General features: G+C 39.1%; 1 protein-coding gene across 4 annotated transcripts in view; it reads left to right on the plus strand.

The window, feature by feature from the left end:
- The first annotated feature begins 898 nt into the window (after window positions 1-898).
- Window positions 899-17,571, plus strand: part of RBM44 (RNA binding motif protein 44) — a 28,729-nt gene continuing 12,056 nt past the window's right edge. Inside the window, exons 1-12 of one of the 4 annotated variants that reach the window (XM_065917154.1) lie at window positions 899-1,031; window positions 4,153-4,243; window positions 5,278-6,881; window positions 7,167-7,222; window positions 9,051-9,227; window positions 10,073-10,256; window positions 10,352-10,374; window positions 10,507-10,588; window positions 13,446-13,559; window positions 14,443-14,572; window positions 16,423-16,502; window positions 16,602-16,675. In XM_065917154.1, coding sequence (XP_065773226.1) covers window positions 4,171-4,243; window positions 5,278-6,881; window positions 7,167-7,222; window positions 9,051-9,227; window positions 10,073-10,256; window positions 10,352-10,374; window positions 10,507-10,588; window positions 13,446-13,559; window positions 14,443-14,572; window positions 16,423-16,502; window positions 16,602-16,675 — 2,597 coding nt within the window. In that variant the 5' untranslated portion in view covers window positions 899-1,031; window positions 4,153-4,170. Of the gene's footprint in view, window positions 1,123-4,152; window positions 4,244-5,277; window positions 6,882-7,166; window positions 7,223-9,050; window positions 9,228-10,072; window positions 10,257-10,351; window positions 10,375-10,506; window positions 10,589-13,445; window positions 13,560-14,442; window positions 14,573-16,422; window positions 16,503-16,601; window positions 16,676-17,571 lie in introns of all 4 variants that reach the window. The other 3 variants (XM_065917156.1, XM_065917155.1, XM_065917157.1) reach the window with 3 other exon arrangements.

Consider the following 17,571-nt stretch of genomic DNA (forward strand, 5'->3'; position numbering starts at 1 on the left):
GGCTCCTCTGTCCATGGAATTTTCCAGGCAAGAATCCTGGAGTGGGTTGCCATTTCTCCTTCAGGAGATCTTCCTGACCCAGGGACCCAACCGACCTCTTTTTGGCGTCTCCTGCATCAGCAGGCAGATTCTTTACCACTAGCGCCACCCGGGAAGGCATTGCAACATTAAACGATTTTAAACGAAATGATTTAAGCAAAAGTCAAAATCAACACACACAAAATGATGGGAAAATGCTCATTTTAAAGACAGGATAATGGTCCCTTGAGGAGCCATATTTGAGCTGGAGGCAAAAGGAAAAATTAGGAGTACTGATATGGCTATTTTGTCCAATTTGGATTTTTCATTATGTTTGATTTCCTTAAACGACTCGTTACAATATCATTTATCTTGATTACCCAGGGTTTTAATGCCCGCCCCCCCCCCCCCCGCAAATTTTGAGCCCGAGGCCAAGTTCTCTCACCCCAATCCTGTTTCTGCTCATGATAAACACTGCCCGTGGGAGGACAGGTTGAGTTAGACACGAAAGGACACAGGTCTGTGGGGACAGCTGCCCGAGGAGGGCGATCAGGCGTGGTTGTCCCAACTCTGTGGGAGCGGGACTCGGAGAGTACCGAGCCCAAACCATAAGGCAGTGGGGCCTCTGCGCGAGGGTGTGGCACCGCCCAGCTCTTTCTCCCCGTGGCTTTGCACAGCCGCGCCGTCCACACAAGAGTCAAAGGTCGCAGGCTACAGAGCAGTTAAGGTTCCGCTGGGCGTCGCTGCGAGCTGAGCCCGCGGGCGGCACCTCCGCTCCCGCCGCCGGCCAGCGCACAATCACAGCGGGCGACCTCGTTCCCGCGTACGCCTGGCCAATCACGGCGCCGATCCTATGCACGCTGACCAATGGGAGCGCCCCACCAGGCGGCTGGCTGGAGTCCCCGGCCGTTACCCGACGGGCCCCGCGGCTGCACGCGGAGCAGCACTTTCTCTGAAGCGGCGCTCGCGACAGGAGGCTTCACTCGTGGCGGCGGCAACAGCGCGGTTCTGAGGTGCGGCGGGCGGCTGCGGCTGGTCAGAGCGGAAGCCGGGGCGTGAGCAGACGGGCTAGCGAAGCCAAGTTGCGGCAGGTCCCCGCCGATGGTCTGTCCCCGCCCAGGGTTGCGCGGTATGAGGAGGCAGTCGAGGGCTCCTCCCGCGGGCCCCAAGGGGAAGCGGCTGGGGTCTGGGGGTGCCATCGTGGTCCGCGGTGTTTGCGCGTCCGTCGGATGGCCTTGGAGTTCTAGAATCCCCCAATTTGGTACCTTTGCATTCTGTTCCAAGTGAGGCCCCCAGTCTCACTTAGCAGGCCCGGAGACAGGGTCTTGCGCTCCCAAATCTCTTTTAGAGCCGAGTGGCAGGGCCGGACGCTGAATTCTCCGGAGAAAGGTGGAAATTCACTCGTGTGTTTATCGTTGTGACAAACACGAGCGGAGTCTCTAGAGCAGGCGGGCAGGGTACAGCAGCAAGTGAGACACTGTCCAGAGCCAAAAGTGGACGCTGGACGTTAGTCTCCAAAATGCGGGGGATGATGGCTAAAGCGTGGGGTGTTGTCCAAACTGACAAAAGTTCCTGCTGCTGTGTGAAGGGCCAGGAAAATTTCCCTAAGAAACGGTTACTGCGAGTGAGATCGGAAGGTTGAGCAGGAATTGTAGGTGATTGAAGGCCAGGAGAAGAACATGCTTGACGCAGCCTGTGTGAGGAAGTGCGTGTGTTTGTGTGAAACCCACAAGTGCCAAGGTGAACGTGCTTGGCGCAGCCTGTGTGAGGAAGTGTGTGTGTGTGTATCCCACAAGTGCCAAGGTGAATGCGTGGCCCAGGCCCGTGGAGGGGTGAAGACGGTACTAAGATTTTAATCATTCTCCAGGGAATGATGCCAGTCTGTTGCTTGGCTTTAAGTAGGAGGGTGAACTGATCAGATCTGCATTTAGGAAAGATTATTCTGGCCGGGTAGAGGTTGTTGCCCAGATCCACGTTAAGAGGCAGCAGTCCCTGGACTAAAAGATGTCAGGTTCTGGTGGGTCACTGACAGGACCTGGTATGGATGAGGGAGGTATCAAAGGAGAGCAGTTTCTGGTTTGGTTCTAGGATTGAAAACACAGGAAGGAGGGAATGGTTTGGTAAATGAGAGCTGGGAGAGCAGAATAAAAAGGAGTATATGCTTAGGAATGGAATTGCTGGATCATGTAGTTATTCTTTTTTTTTTTTTTTAAGAACTGCCAGATTGTTTTCCAAAATGGCTGTACCATTTTAAATTCTCACCAGCAATGTAAGAGGGTTCCAGTTTCTCCATTTCCTTGCCTGTGTGTGTGTGTGTGCGCACACAGGCTCAGTTGCTCAGCTGTGTCCACTCTTGTATCCCATGGACTGTAGCCCACCAGGCTCCTCTGTCCATGGGATTTCCCAGACAAGAATACTGGAGTGGGTTGCCATTTCCTTCTCCAGGGGATCTTCCTGACCCAAGAATCAATCTCGCCTTGGATTGGCAGGTGGATTCTTTACCACTGAGCTATTTGAGAAGCCCCATTCCTTACCAATACTTAACTCTCTCTCTCTCTTTTTTTTTTATAGCCATCCTAGTAGGTGTAAAGTGTTGTCTCATTGTGGTTTTGATTTGCCTTTCCCTAATGCATGGCATCACCAACTCGATGGACATGAGTTTGAATAAACTCCGGGAGTTGGTGATAGACAGGGAGGCCTGGCGTGCTGCGATTCATGGGGTCGCAAAGAGTCGGACACGACTAAGCGACTGAACTGAACTGAATACATGGTGGTGGCTCAGCCTATAAAGAATCTGCCTGCAGTGCAGGAAACACAGGTTTGATCCCTGGGTTAGGAAGATCCCATGGAGAAGGACACGGCAACCCACTCCAGTATTCTTGCCTGGAGAATCCCATGGACAGAGGAGCCTGGCGGGCCACAGTCCATAGGGTCACATAGGGTCAGATACCACTGAAGCAACTGAGCATACACTGTGTTAAGTAGTGGGTTGTTTATGAATAAATTTTAAGTATTTGAAATTTTGAAAGGTTTTGTTTTACTTTATAATATGATAATTGTTAATAGATATTACCCACATAAACAAATATTCCTTGGGATTCTCAATACTTTTTAAGAATGTGAACAATTCCTGAGAATGCAAACTAAGCAAAGAAATCACTTTTCTTTTTAATGTTAATTATTTTGATAAACTGGCTTTCTTTACATCTGCTCTTTATTTTAAATATTTACCTGGCATTCCTAGAGTAGAATCTTTATTGGCTTAATTAAAATCCCTTAAGCTAGGAGTTATAAACTTTCTGCTTTTAAATGTAGTATAGCAGTCCATAAATCCTTTAATTATATGTGTATGTATGTGCATTTTCTGAGACTTTTATTATAATATCTGCAGAAAGTCTATAACCCCAAAGGTTAACAACTGTTTCCCCAGTGTACTCTTACTCCAGAAGAAGGCTATAGGGGCTATTTAGGGAAGAGTATTTTTAGTAGCGTATTTGGGGTTCTTCCTCAAGAAGACCCAGCCTCCCCTTCATTTAAGGAGTTCTAGGTCTCTACACAGGTCTGGGAATTGATTGAGGAGCCATGACTCTTTTTATGATTCAGCTTAGAGTTTTGTTCACTTGGCCTAGAACTTTTCTGCTTTTGGTAGCCTAATACATTTTCCAAATGTTCCTTGAAAATTCTAAAAGGGTATGTCTTATCTGTTTAAATAATGGGCTTCCAAGTTGGCTTAGTGGTAGAGAATCCACCTGCCAATGCAGGAGCTGCAGGAGACATGGATTCAATCCTGGGTCTGGAAGATCTCCTGGGGGAGGAAATGGCAACCCACTCCAGTATTCTTGCCTGGAAAATCCAATGGACAAAGGAGCCTGGCGGGCTACAGTTCATGGGGGTCACAGAGTCAGAAACGACTGAGTGATTGATCATGCATGCACACACAATATTTAAATGATATAATCTTTTATTGTAGTCCTCTGTTCATGTCTTTAAAAAAGTTATTCAAATGTCTTGCTCTTTTATTAGCCTTCTGATATTAGAATATTTGACTATAATTACTATGTCAAATTCTCGTTTTTCTAATAGTTTTTAAAATATATGCTGAGTATCATAGTTCAGTGTTTATACCTCTTCTAGGATATACATCCTTGAGTGATGCAATCTACTGCAGTGGTTGAGACAGCTTCTAATAAAGGCTACTACAATAATGGAAGAAACATTCAGAAAGGTAAGAGATGAGTCTGATTGGCTTTATTCTGAATGGAGAGAAATAATTAAGTGTAATTAGACTTGATATTAATAGTTCCCTCTCTAGTGTTGCTATATGTTAAGCCTTCCTACCAGTAAGGTGAGATTCAGCATGTTTTTAACTTGACAGATCACTCAGGTGATTGCTGGTAAATATGAGCAACCTAAACAGGATCTCTCAGGTAGATGGAAAATTTAAGAAAGAGAAGTGAGCTAGAAGAGAGGGTTTATGTCCAGCCAGGCTTTCAGGAACTACTGACAGGTATAGCTGCCTTCAGGGTAATAAGTGGAAAGTGGACAGGTTGACCTCTGCTACCCAAGGGAAGATTTTTTTCTTTATGTGGATCTAAAATTTCTCTTTCTGTCATGAAGGTAGAAGAGAAAATAACAAGGGCATAAAAAGCAAGATGATTAAGCTTTAAGTGTTTATGAATACATGTAGTTTTAACTGTTAAGAGGACTTTATGATAAAAATTCTTTTTCAAGTCAGAAGGGAAATAGTGGATTTTTCAGCAAATAGTAACCTTAGTTATTCTACTTAGTCAGCTCTTATAGCACAATACCATTGAGGTGCCTTTAACAACAGATACTTATTTTTTCACACTTCTGGAAGCTGGGAGTCCAAATCAGTGTCAGGATGGTCAGATATGATAAGGGCTCTCTCCTGCCTTGTATCAATGGATGACCACCTTCCTGCAATGTCTTCACATGGTAGAAAAAGAAAGCTGTCTGCTGTCTCTTCTCTTCTATGTGCACTTATCCCGTTTTGAGGGTCATGACCTCATCTAGCCTGGTTACTTCCCAATGTCCCATCTCCACATGGGGAGTTAGGGCTTCAACATATATGAAATTGAGGGAAACATAATTCAGTCCATAGTAGCAATTACTTAGGGATATTTGTCATGAATAATATAAACAGTATTCCTCCACTGGGAAGCGCTTGGGCCAGACTAAGGTCTTATGTTTAAATTCTGTGATGTTGCTAACATTTTATCGTTTTTTATTTTTTTTAAACAGATGAACCTTCTAATCCTGAGAAAGAAAATTTGTTATCTCCTAATGGTTGTAAAGAAGCCAAATTGACTTTTCTTAATGATTACTGTGATTCCTTGGCATTAGAAAAAAGAGCTAATGACAAAGAAATCAGCAATATTGACAAAACAGATTTATTGGAGCCATCTTTTACCACAAGTCCAGATACTAACATAGAGAGTGCTCACTCTCAGTCAAGTGAATTTGAAGATAGTACTGACTATGCTTTCCTGAATGAAACCTACACTGTACATTATTCAGAGTCAAAACTAAAGAATGAAAGTCTTATTCATTTAAATTCAGAATTAGATTCTGAAATGCAGAAAAGAGAAGATGTGTTTTTTGATATTTTGGAATATCAAGGTAATAAGACTACTGACTTGGAAAGAATCTACAAGATTTCATATGATGACTATGAAAAAACTGCTGAAGATGTGCAAAAGCCTGATATAGATGAAGACTCACAGCAGGAATATCACAGTGCAGAAGAACAAGAGAATATAAATAACCATTTATCATATGACCAGGCAAAAACATTAGACATACCTAATCTGGAAGTTTTGGGATTAAGAAATTCAGGCTGTGAAGTTAAATGTGCTAGCAGTCTAGAAGACAATCAAGTTAAATGGGAAAGTAATTTCATCTCTTCAGATTCAGTTGATGTTTATGGACGAGAAGATTCACCTCGTGTCTCTAAGTTTCAGAATTCTGTTAGGTTGAGAGCATTTCCCGCACCTAAGCATGGAAAGGGTAAGGAGCAAGAGGCTAGTTTACTGCTTCACACAGTGTTGGATGAAGTTGTGCTCAGGAGCAGTCATCCTGAGCGCAAGGAGTCTCAGTCTTCGGGTTTTCTAAACCCTCAGAAAGCATCAAAAACTAAAATTTATACTTGCAAAATGAGCCCTCAATTAACTGAAAGTAAAGATTCTACTGGAAATTTAATTGTTGAGGACAAAATGTTACAGCACCTTGACAATCCAGGTACATTGCCTCAGGACAAAGATTTAGAGAGTTTACTCCAGCCTTGTAAAGATTGTCAGACTTCCTCTGTTTTTGATGATTCAGTAATTTCTGCCTGTGGGTATTCACATTATGAAAGCCTACAAAGCACCCCTAACATAGCCTTAGATGTTTCTATTACTCTACCAAGGTCTGCAATCAGAGATAATCAGGCAGTAGAAGAAAGTGGCTCCCTGAAAGTTGCTAATGGCAATACCATCAGTAAAGCACACTTTTGCAATACGGAAGGACCGTGTCCCAAATCAGTGACAGATGCAGCAGGTTGTACAGTCACAGTTAATCAGACGGTGGATGTTAGTGCTGATTTTAGGGCTTGTTTTACAACAAGCAGGGCAACAAGTGCAAGATCTTCTGTAGTATCCACATCAAGCAACACAGAGATAACAATGATGAATAAAAAACGGCCTAGTGAATGGCAAAGTGAGAAACAAAGAAGTGTGGCTTGTAACACAGATTGGTCATACATTCAAGATACTAAAGATCCACAGATGGCTATGACAAAAGGACCTTCAGGGAAATCTCTCTCCGTTGACAGTTTAAAACCTAACAGAAATGTCCCAAATAAGGTAAAACCAATATGATTAATAATAAAAATTTATATATTGACTTTATAAAGGTACTGTATGCTAATGTAGACTTTTTGGTTCATTGAATTATGTCAGGGATTTCTGAGGCTTTGGTGAGAAAATGCTGGATGAAGGGAAAAGGTGACTAGATTGTTACCAACTGTGTTCTTCTCTGGGGGCAGTTATTGCCACAAAATCAGTTAGAAGTTGGATTTTACATCTTAACAGATACAACATGTATTGTTTGTCATATATGTCTAATTTGATTTTAAATAATGTTTTCAGGATTCCCTGGAGTTAAAAACATTGGAGTTCACAGAGTTAAAGAAGCATTCTGAAAGGTAAGTCAGATGTATATACTTCCAGATTGTTGTTGTTCAGTCACTGAGTCATGTCTGACTCTTTCTAACCCCATGAACTGCAGCATGCCAGGCTTCCCTCCTTCACTTATCTCCCAGAATTTGCTCAAACTCAGGTCCATTGCCTTGGTGATACCATCCAACCATCTCATCCTCTGTCACCCCCTTTTCCTCTTGCCCTCATTCTTTGTCAGCATCAAGGTCTTTTCCAACGAGTCACCTCTTTGCATCAGTTGGCCAAAGTATTGGAGTTTCAGGATCAGTCCTTCCAATGAATATATGCTTGCAGATACATCAGCTTAGGTCAGTTACTCAGTCATGTCCGACTCTTTGCGACCCCATGGGCTGCAGCATGCCAGGCTTCCCTGTCCATCACCTACTCCTGGAGCTTGCTTAAACTCATACCCATCGAGTTGGTGATGCCATCCAACCACCTCTTCCTCTGTTGTCCCCTTCTCTTGACTTCAGTCTTTCCCAGCATCAGGGTCTTTTCCAGTGAGTCAGTTCTTCGCATCAGGTAGCCCAAAATACAGGAGGAAATAAAGTAGTAATTTGGTTTTTGTGTAGGGTACTTTCATGCTCAGTCTGAGTTGTATTTGACTCTGTGACCCTATGGACTGTAGCCTGCCAAGATTCTCTGTCCATGGAATTTTCCAGGCAAGAATACTGGAGCAGCTTGCCATTTCCTACTCCAGGGGATCTTCCCGACCCAAGTATTGAACCTGCAACTCTTCTATTGGCAGGCAGATTCTTTACCACTGTGCCACCTGGAAAGCCCATAGGGTACTTAACCATATAGAATCATAGCTGAGAAGGATCTGAAGAGATCATCCGCTTCAGCCTTTTGTCTTGAAACACATAAATATTAGAATAATATAGAACATTAAAGCTTTTCACTTACTGAAATTTAAGTCTGAATAATTCCTTCAGAAAGCTGATGTCATCTTTGTTTATCCAACCCAGACTCACACTGATTTAATTACTTTGTTTTCTCATTCAATCCCCTGTAGACCAAAACAAGATAGCACATTTGGACAAAAATCATATATTGGATAAATAAATACTTGTACTGGAGTGTTTTAGTCCTGATTTTAATTCATTGTATAATTTACTTTGCATTCATGGAGAACCAGGTGGTGGGGAAGAGGAAAGAAAGGGGGAGATCTCTGAGAAGTCAAATTAGTTTTCATGCTCTGAGGTCATTGACTTTTTCCTTCATTTATCCTTTTTCTTCTAATGAGTTTAATCCTGTGTCCAGTTGTATAAAATTAAATAGTTGGTTTCAAGAGACAGAAGTATTTGGGAACAGTTAGAAGTGGCAGCTAGTAGGAAGGGAAGAACTGTTAACATTCAAAAGAAGTAGTGATTTTGGAGCTTTTTGATATGATAATGGCAAAGTACTTATAATAACACAAGCATTATTATTTTTAAAATGTAAATTATATTTTCTGTTTAAATGGTAATGTGTAAAAACCATTTCCTCCAGAATATTTATAACTTAAAAACCAGTGCTTAAGTTGAAAATCTATTGATTCTGGATAAATAAGTTAGTACTTTATTTTAGAATTATTTTCTTGGTTAAAAAAAAAAAAGTATGAATTTGAGAATTATTTACTCTCTTCTAAAAAGAATATATGTAGCTTTGACTCTTGACATCCTTGTTTTCTACAGCCTTTCTATCTTTAGTGGAAATTGATTTAAACTTAATAGAGAAACAATAAAAATTTAAAATCTGTTTCTGGAGGCTTTCTTTGTCATTAACACAGAAAAATATTTGCAATCTTATCTAATCCAATTTTTTGTTTCAAAGGGAACCTCAGCTTCCTAAAGAGGTAGAGAAGAATTTGCCATCGAAGTGCTGTCAGCAGATAATGCAGAGAGCCATCCAAGCCGAGTCGCATCTTTTAAATGTTCACTATCAGTTGTGCCGTCGCCATTGCAGTGATATTTACAGACTTGTGATGGAAGATGAGGAAGGACTAAATAGGTGACTGTTAGGGCTTTTTTGTTTATTACCTGTTCTTTAATTTATAATATTATATGTTTCAAGTATATATCATAGTGATTCACAGTTTTTAAAGATTATACTTGATTTATAGTTATAGGTGATTGTTAATTTTAAATCTGTATTTTCCTAGAAACCTATCATTATAAATTTATTCTAGAAAATTTCTTTAGTTTTCATTTTTGAAGGGCAAAAAGAGGGTAGATTGTAACTGGGTTTTTCACTAGCCTAAGGGTAATTCAGTTCAGTTCAGTTGCTCAGTCGTGTCCGACTCTTTGTGACCCCATGAACTGCAGCACACCAGGCCTCCCTGTCCATCACCAACTCCCGGAGTCTACCCAGACCCATGTCCATTGAGTCGGTGAGGCCATCCAACCATCTCATCCTCTGTCATCCTTTTTCCTCTTGCCCTCAATCTTTCCCAGCATCAGGGTCTTTTCAAAGACCTTTTCAAAGCATCAGGGTAATTAGAATGTAGTATATTTTAATTTCATGGACAAGCAACAGTGCGTGTTGGGATAATGAATCCAGTAAAAAGACAGAGTCAGTGTTTATAAAGTCCAAATGTGGATGAAATCAGTTGGAGTGTTTTTCAATGCATTCTACCACGTTCTTTCTGGCTTATTTGTATACTGAGGTTTGCTTTTACTGGCCCAAGAAAAGCATATCTTCTGTGATTCATTTTCTGTTATTAAACATTTATAAAAATATTTTAGAGATCTATTAGAGTTAGAAGTAAATATATATAGATGTGTAATTTGATATTAGTTTTAAATGGATGGCTTGGGCCTAAATAATTTAGTTCTGTGAACTTAACTTTTGAACAGGAATTTATCAAGTAATTCTACTAAGAAGGAATTAGGACCAGCACTACTGTCAGTTTTAGGAGACTTAAAAGTTAGATACATGAATTTGAAAGAAAAGATAAACAAGGGTATACCACTAGAAGAACTACCTCCCTTGTCAATAGAATCAAGATTATTATCTGCCTTCTCTACTTTTGCTTCCAGGGTATGTATTTATGTTTTACAAATAAAATTTTTACTTTGTTTGGACAGGAAACACTTTAAACTAAAAGCTTTTTCTTCCCTTCTCTCTCTTTGCAGCTAATGAAAGAAGAGTCACCTATGTAAGTTATATATTCATTTAATTTGAAATTTATTAAATCTTAAAAATTGGTTAATTCAGTTAACTTTGTTTTCTGTTTCATTCCATATTCAGAATATTGATAAATGCTTTAATGAAATGTTAATCTGTTTAGCTTTTCAGGAGCAGATTCTGAACTAGATAATCAAAGTACACATGATGTTGGTTCTTCCAGCCTAAAGAAGACACTCTCTCAAGTGAGATTTTTTTTTTTTAAGTAGTTCGTCAGTATAAGTCTTTAATTTTATGGCTTGCACAAAGTAAACTAATTTTTAGGAGCTTTCACATCCTTCTTTTCACTTAGCTGGCTTACTTTGGGGCTTCCCTGGTGGTTCATACTACTAAAGAATCATACTACCATTTGCGGACTGTGGCTGATTAGAAGGAACATAATGTCCTGATCAAATGGATGTCAGTAGCATATGTTGAGTAATATGACCACACAGTTTGTCATCAAATCAGGAGACTTTGAGGATGAAAGGTAGTGATGTTAATAATTCACCATGACAATTAATTTAAAACTTGACTGTCTCTGGCAGATCATAGTATATGGTCCCCATCATGTTAATCCAGGGTAGTGAAAACTAATATGCTATGCCTTCATCTCATGAGGTAGTATAAAATAATATCCAGTTCATTTTAGATGGAGCTAAGTTTTCATTACTTCTTTGCTAAAATGATTAAAATAGTTTTTAAATGCTTTTCATAGGTTTTCTTAATTGATGTTTGTCAGATGACAGTCTGTGTAAGAGTACTTTGAAAACTGAAGTAATAGAGAAACATGAATTATATTCATTATCAATGGAGTAAGAAAACTGAAGTTTGTTTCTGCTTTCTGACTTTGGTCTTAACCCTGTGGTTATATTATTATTTGGGTAGTTATAAACAGTAAGATGCATCCCAAAGCCAAAAGGGAAATAAATACTTCATTGGTTTATATTCCTTTTTATTAAGATAAATGATTAAAAATAAATTAGCAAATTAGTTATTCCATCATTCTGTTCTTTAAAAAAAGAAAGTCTCAATTATCCACAAAGAGTTAACAGGTCTAAAATTAGATTTTTATAACTTAAATAGTTTGCTTAAACAACTTGTCCATTTAATGATATATGATGTTCTGGAGGGGTTTTGTTTTTCATCGTTATAAAGGTAGCAATGGTGTAACCTGCTTATTTGGGCAGAACAATCTTTAAAAGTACAAGAAGCAGGGATAACATTTATAATCTTAATTTTTATTCTGAAACTATCTTCTTCTGTCTCATTAAGTTATACATGAAAGTATGTAGTGTTTCTAAATTTCAACTACTTATGTACCTCTTCATAATTTTTCTTGGTCTTGTATTATCTATAATGTTGTTTGCTTGTGTTTTTTAAATGATTCTCCTTTTTTAAAAAAATTATATGTGAAGAGTAACTTATGTGTGGGAAAGAAATATTAGACTCCCCATAAAAAAAAGGTATAAATAAGCATACATTAAGCATATAACTTAAATATCAATGTGGAAAAATACTTACATGCATACCTCCAAAAGTCGTCTCAGGCACTTGTAGTGAGTGGCTGTAACACTTTGCTGAATAATGATGGTGTTCACACACAGGGGCTTCCCTGGTGGCTCAGTCAGCAAAGCATACACTTGCAATGCAAGAGACCACCTGCAGTGCAGGAGACCTGGGTTCCATCCCTGGGTCAGGGAGATCCCCCAGAGAAGGAAATGGCAACCCATTCCAGTATTCTTGGAATTCTGGAAAAATCCCATGGACAGGGGAGCCTGGCAGGCTTCAGTTCATGGGGTCGCAAGAGTCGAGCACAACTTAGTGACTAAACCACTACCACCTCGCATGCAGTCACTATATCAGTTCAGCTCAGTCGCTTAGTCGTGTCTGACTTTGTGACCGCATGAACTGTAGCACACCAGGCCTCCCTGTCCATCACCAACTCCTGGAGTCCACCCAAACCCATGTCCATTGAGTTGGTGATGCCATTCAACCATCTTATCCTCTGTCATCCCCTTCTCCTCCTGCCCTCAATCTTTCCCAGCATCAGAGTCTTTTCCAGTGAGTCAGCTCTTCACATCAAGTGGCCAAAGTACTGGAGTTTCAGCTTCAGCATCAGTCCTTCCATTGAACACCTAGGACTGATCTCCCCTAGGATGGACTGGTTGGATCTCCTTGCAGTCCAACAGACTCTTCAAGAGTCTTCTCCAACACCACAGTTCAAAAGCATCAATTCTTCGGCGCTCAGCTTTCTTTATAGTCCAACTCTCACATCCATACATGACCACTGGAAAAACCATAACCTTGACTAGACGGACCTTTGTTGGCAAAGTAATGTCTCTGCTTTTTAATATGCTGTCTAGGTTGGTCATAACTTCCCTTCCAAGGAGTAAGCGTCTTTTAATTTCATGGCTGCGATCACCATCTGCAGTGATGTTGGAGCCTAGAAAAATAAAGTCAGCTACGTTTCCGCTGTTTCCCCATCTATTTGCCATGAAGTGATGGAACTGGATGCCATGATCCTAGTTTTCTGAATGTTGAGCTTTAAGCCAGTTTTTTCACTCTCCTCTTTCACTTTCATCAAGAGGCTCTTTAGTTCTTCTTCACTTTCTGCCATAGGGGTGGTGTCATATGCATATCTGAGGTTATTGATATTTCTCCCGGCAATCTTGATTCCAGCTTGTGCTTCTTCCAGCCCAGCGTTTCTCATGATGTACTCTGCATATAAGTTAAATAAGCAGGGTGACAGTATACAGCCTTGACATATTCCTTTTCCTATTTGGAACTAGTCTGTTGTTCCATGTCCAGTTCTAACTGTTGCTTCCACTGTATAGCTAGTTTCAAATCATAATTCTCGTGTGTGACAGACATAAGACTAAATAAACAGGTTACTTAGGTTCAGTTTGTTCATCTGTGAATTGGGTTGGTAATGATTTTGTCTCTCAGCCTTTCTTATTGTGAGGGATAAATAATGCCAGTAAAGCTACCTGTCACATAGTAAGAGTGCATAATAACTGTTAGTCCTTATTTATTATTTTTGTTTTTGTTATTAATCCTCAGACACCTCTGTTACTTGACAATGTTCATCCTAAACAAGATAAATCACCTGAAAAGGGTGGTTCAAAAAATGGTGATATAGATGTAGACTTGAGTCAACTAAAGCTTGATGATAAAGGTTAGTATAAAAATGTTTGTCTTGTGTTATTGCCAGAAAGTAAATAATAAAATTTAAAATATCCCTTCTGCCCATCTATTAGGTTAAACTTTTTAATTAACTGAATGACAAAATTCTGATTATGAATGTTAAGTATGTTCTTATTACATCTACTTGATACCTTTAAGGTTACTTTATATATCTGACAATGCCAAATAATAATACAGACTTACTCTTTTGATTCATGTTTTCCAATTAAAAAATTCTTTCTTCTGTCCAGTTTATATCTCTGTAAACTGTGTGGTTTTTGGTTTGTTTTTTTACTTTTCTCTATGAAAAGATTATGATCATTCCAGAAAGATCATTAATTCAATTTTTAATGAAATAAAGACCTGTAGCACTGCTTAACCTCTTTTTACAGATGTTTACTATTATTCTGTTTATAAAGATATTTCTTCTTCAGTAAAGGATAATTAAAAATCATAAAAATATGGGAATTTTCTGGATATGCAGTGGTTAAAAATCCACCTGCCAATGCAGGGGACAGAGGTTTGCTCCGTGGCCTGGGAGGATCCCACATGCTGCAGAGCAGCTGAACCTATGTACCTCAGCTACTGAAACCCAAGCTCTAGAGCCCGTGTACCACAGCGGGAGAAGCCGCCACAGTGAGGAGCTCTCAGCACAGTGAAGAGGAGCCCCTGCCCACTGCAGCTGGGAAAGCCCACAGGCAGCCCCAGAGCCAGTGCAGCCAGACATAAATAAGTAACTTTTTGTAATCGGGAAAATAAGACTTTGAATAAGCTAGGAATCCGTGTTAATTAAAGCTGGGAGGCAGATCACTCAGGTTACATCCCAATGTTAAACGTTATTTATAACTCATTGCTAATTCTGTTCAATTTCTCTGACTGCAAAAATTACCGAGAAGTGAATGAAGACTGGTTTGATGCTAAAGAGAACCTGACTGGAGCAGACTTCTCAGGCATACAAGAAAATCAGATAGAACAAGACAAAGGGGACCCGAAGTTTACACTTGGTTGGTTCTTAACAGTTTACTAAGAAACCCTAACCTAGCTCATTCATAAGACGGTGCTTACCTTCTTCTGTATTATTGGGTGGGGGGGTGGGGGGGCGCGCACTCTTTTAACATTTTATTCCCGTTTGCTTGCCACATGCTAATAACTTAGTCTGCTTCAAGAATGTTTTCATCTTTAGATGGCATTTAATTGCTTGTGAAGGTTGGAATTTCCTCTAGTAGCTGAGATTACTGCCCCTCTGTCATTTCTAATGATATGCTGTTTTCTCCTATTTCTTTTATATATTTCTGTGGATTTTTGTTCTTTTGACATAATAGGATACTTTTATTTTTCCCTGTTTTATAAATAATGTTTAAGATTTTTAAGCAAAATATAAAAGTTAAAATTATCTGAACTGTCTCTAACCTGAAATAACTACTAATATTCATTACCATTCTTCAATGTGTTTCTTTATCCTTATGTTTAATATACATATATAGTTTAAAATAAATGGCATCATATTGCCTAGTTTTATTGTAAGTACTTTTTTCTTTCTTTGCATTATTTTTCTCTGTATCACTTATCAGATGCTGTGTAATTTGCTTACTTGATATTTTAACTGCCTTCCCACACTCAAAATATCAGCTCTGAGGTTTTGTTCACTGCCTATGCCCAGTGCCAGGTACAGCATTCTACCTGTGGGGTATTTAGTAGATAGGCTAAACTGGTGAAGGTGAGGTGATGGGTACAATGTATGTCTCCTGATTCTTATTTATTGCCTTTTCTACTATATTTTAGCTCCTTGCTCCCTCCACACCCCAATGTAAAATTACAAAGATAAGTAAGTCATTCTCTCTATACAGTACATTATAAACGAAAGAGATTATAACAAGTTAAAGTAACTTAATGAAGAAGGTTAGGTATTAATTGCCTAAAGATGAAGGATTCTGCCTAAATTTCAGCACCACTGCTTATTGGATTTGTGGTGTAAACTCCAAGACTTCAGTATCCTTATCTGGAAAGTGGACACAGTAATGGTTGCAACTTAACAGGGTAGCTGTGAGCATTACAAGAGATGGTGCATATAAAGTGTTAGCATATTGCATGAATATGGAAAGCATTCAAGAAGTGTTATGCTACTATTATTATTTAATGAAAAAATAAAACTTACCAATACCCTATTTCATAAATAGTTATAAATCGCAAATAGAGCTACTCTAAGAATCTATTCCTCAGATATTTATTGTTTACCCTCTATGCGCCAGTTTTAGATTTTGGTGGTAACTTGAAAGAATCTCAGTTCACAAAATTCTTTTTGATTTCAGACCAGGTTTGCTTCAAAATAGAAATCATGAAAATGTCATCAAATGAATCTATAATTCCGATATTTATGTTTTTTAAAATAATACCTGCTGTTGATATTTTTGTCTGATTTAGATGATTCCCTGGTATGATGTTTTGCTAGCAAAGGAATGTATGTAAAGAGAGCCCTCACCAGCATCCACACAGAGCATCCTGGGTGCATCCAACATCCTAGATAGCACTCTCTGAATCAGAGATAAATGGAGTATACTTTTTTTAGTGGTTGATGTAATTAATTAGATGTTATTGATCCATTTTTGAGCCACAAGGGACTAAATATCAACCAATCCAACCTCTTTATTTTTAACATGGTATGATTAAATCCCAGAAATTTTGAAACTGTACTTCAGGCTATTACTCTTCAGCCTAGTACTGATATTTGCTAATAGCTTTATAATAATCTTTGTGATAATAAAAAATGAAATCTAACAATTTTTACATTCTCTCTTAAAAATATTGATACAATAATGATTATCTTCTGCTGTATATCATGTTTATCTACAAGCAGAAATAAAGAATGTGGAACCCTTACGAAGAGATAAAGGTTACTTGATACATGTTGGTGGTCTCTGCCCTTCAGTGTCTGAGGTATGCCAGGATTTATTTTGTGAGCTTCACTTTCAGATCTATCAGTGTTCATATTTTGATTGTTCTGCCTTTCACAAACTTTTATTTATCTTCTTTTAGGCTGATTTAAGGTCTTATTTCCAGAAATACGAAATTTCTGACATTTCAATTTATGACTCTTCTCCTAATTACAGGTATGTTTCCCAAATTCAATAAATGTACCTTTACTGGGTGTCTGGTTTGTGTAGGTCTAATCAGGGGTCTTCTCTGTACTAAATGTCAACCACTTTGGTGATTAAACCAGGAGTTTTGCAGCCCAGAGTAGGAAATGGCAACCCACTCTGGTATTCTTGCCTGGAGATTTCCATGAACAGAGGATCCTGGTGGGCTATAGTCCATGGGGTCACAAAGAGTCGGACACAACCGAGCGATTAATGCTAACACTTTCACAGCCCAGAAGAGGAATACACATTGACAGATAGCTGCAGTCATTAATTGGTGCTCTTCTCAATCAAGTCTTTCTTTCATTATACTTTTTAACGTGTTACTAATGAGATAGAGGAGAATTTCTGAGTTTTCTGAAGTTACCTTGTTTCATACCATTTCATGGGGGGCAGTAGAGTACATTAGTTAAGAGAACAAGCTCTACAGTTAGATGGCTTGGATTCACTTCCCAGCTCCATCAGCAACCTGATGAATAAGTTTGGTCAAGTTACTTAACCTTTCTGTATCTCAGACTCTTCATCTATAAAGTGAGGATAATGATGGTACCTACATAGCATTGCTGTGAAACTGTTATGAAGTAAATAAGTAAGCCTTTAGAAATAACGCCTGGCATGTAATGGGCACTCAGAAAATTATATTCAATTTTATTATTTTAATTACTTTTCAGTTGATACTTTATTTTTTAGGTAGACGACTATATTATCTACAGATAGTCATTTCTAATACATATGTTGCTACTTCCTTTTTTGTGACATTATCAGAGCATTCAAAAGTATCAAATAAGAATGGTGATAGCTTAATGGAAATGGCTTTAGTGTTTTATCACAAAAAAGTATAGCTTTTTATTTCTGATATGAAAAATTAA

This window comes from Muntiacus reevesi, chromosome 1 (assembly GCF_963930625.1).
Source record: "Muntiacus reevesi chromosome 1, mMunRee1.1, whole genome shotgun sequence".
Lineage (NCBI taxonomy): Eukaryota > Metazoa > Chordata > Mammalia > Artiodactyla > Cervidae > Muntiacus > Muntiacus reevesi.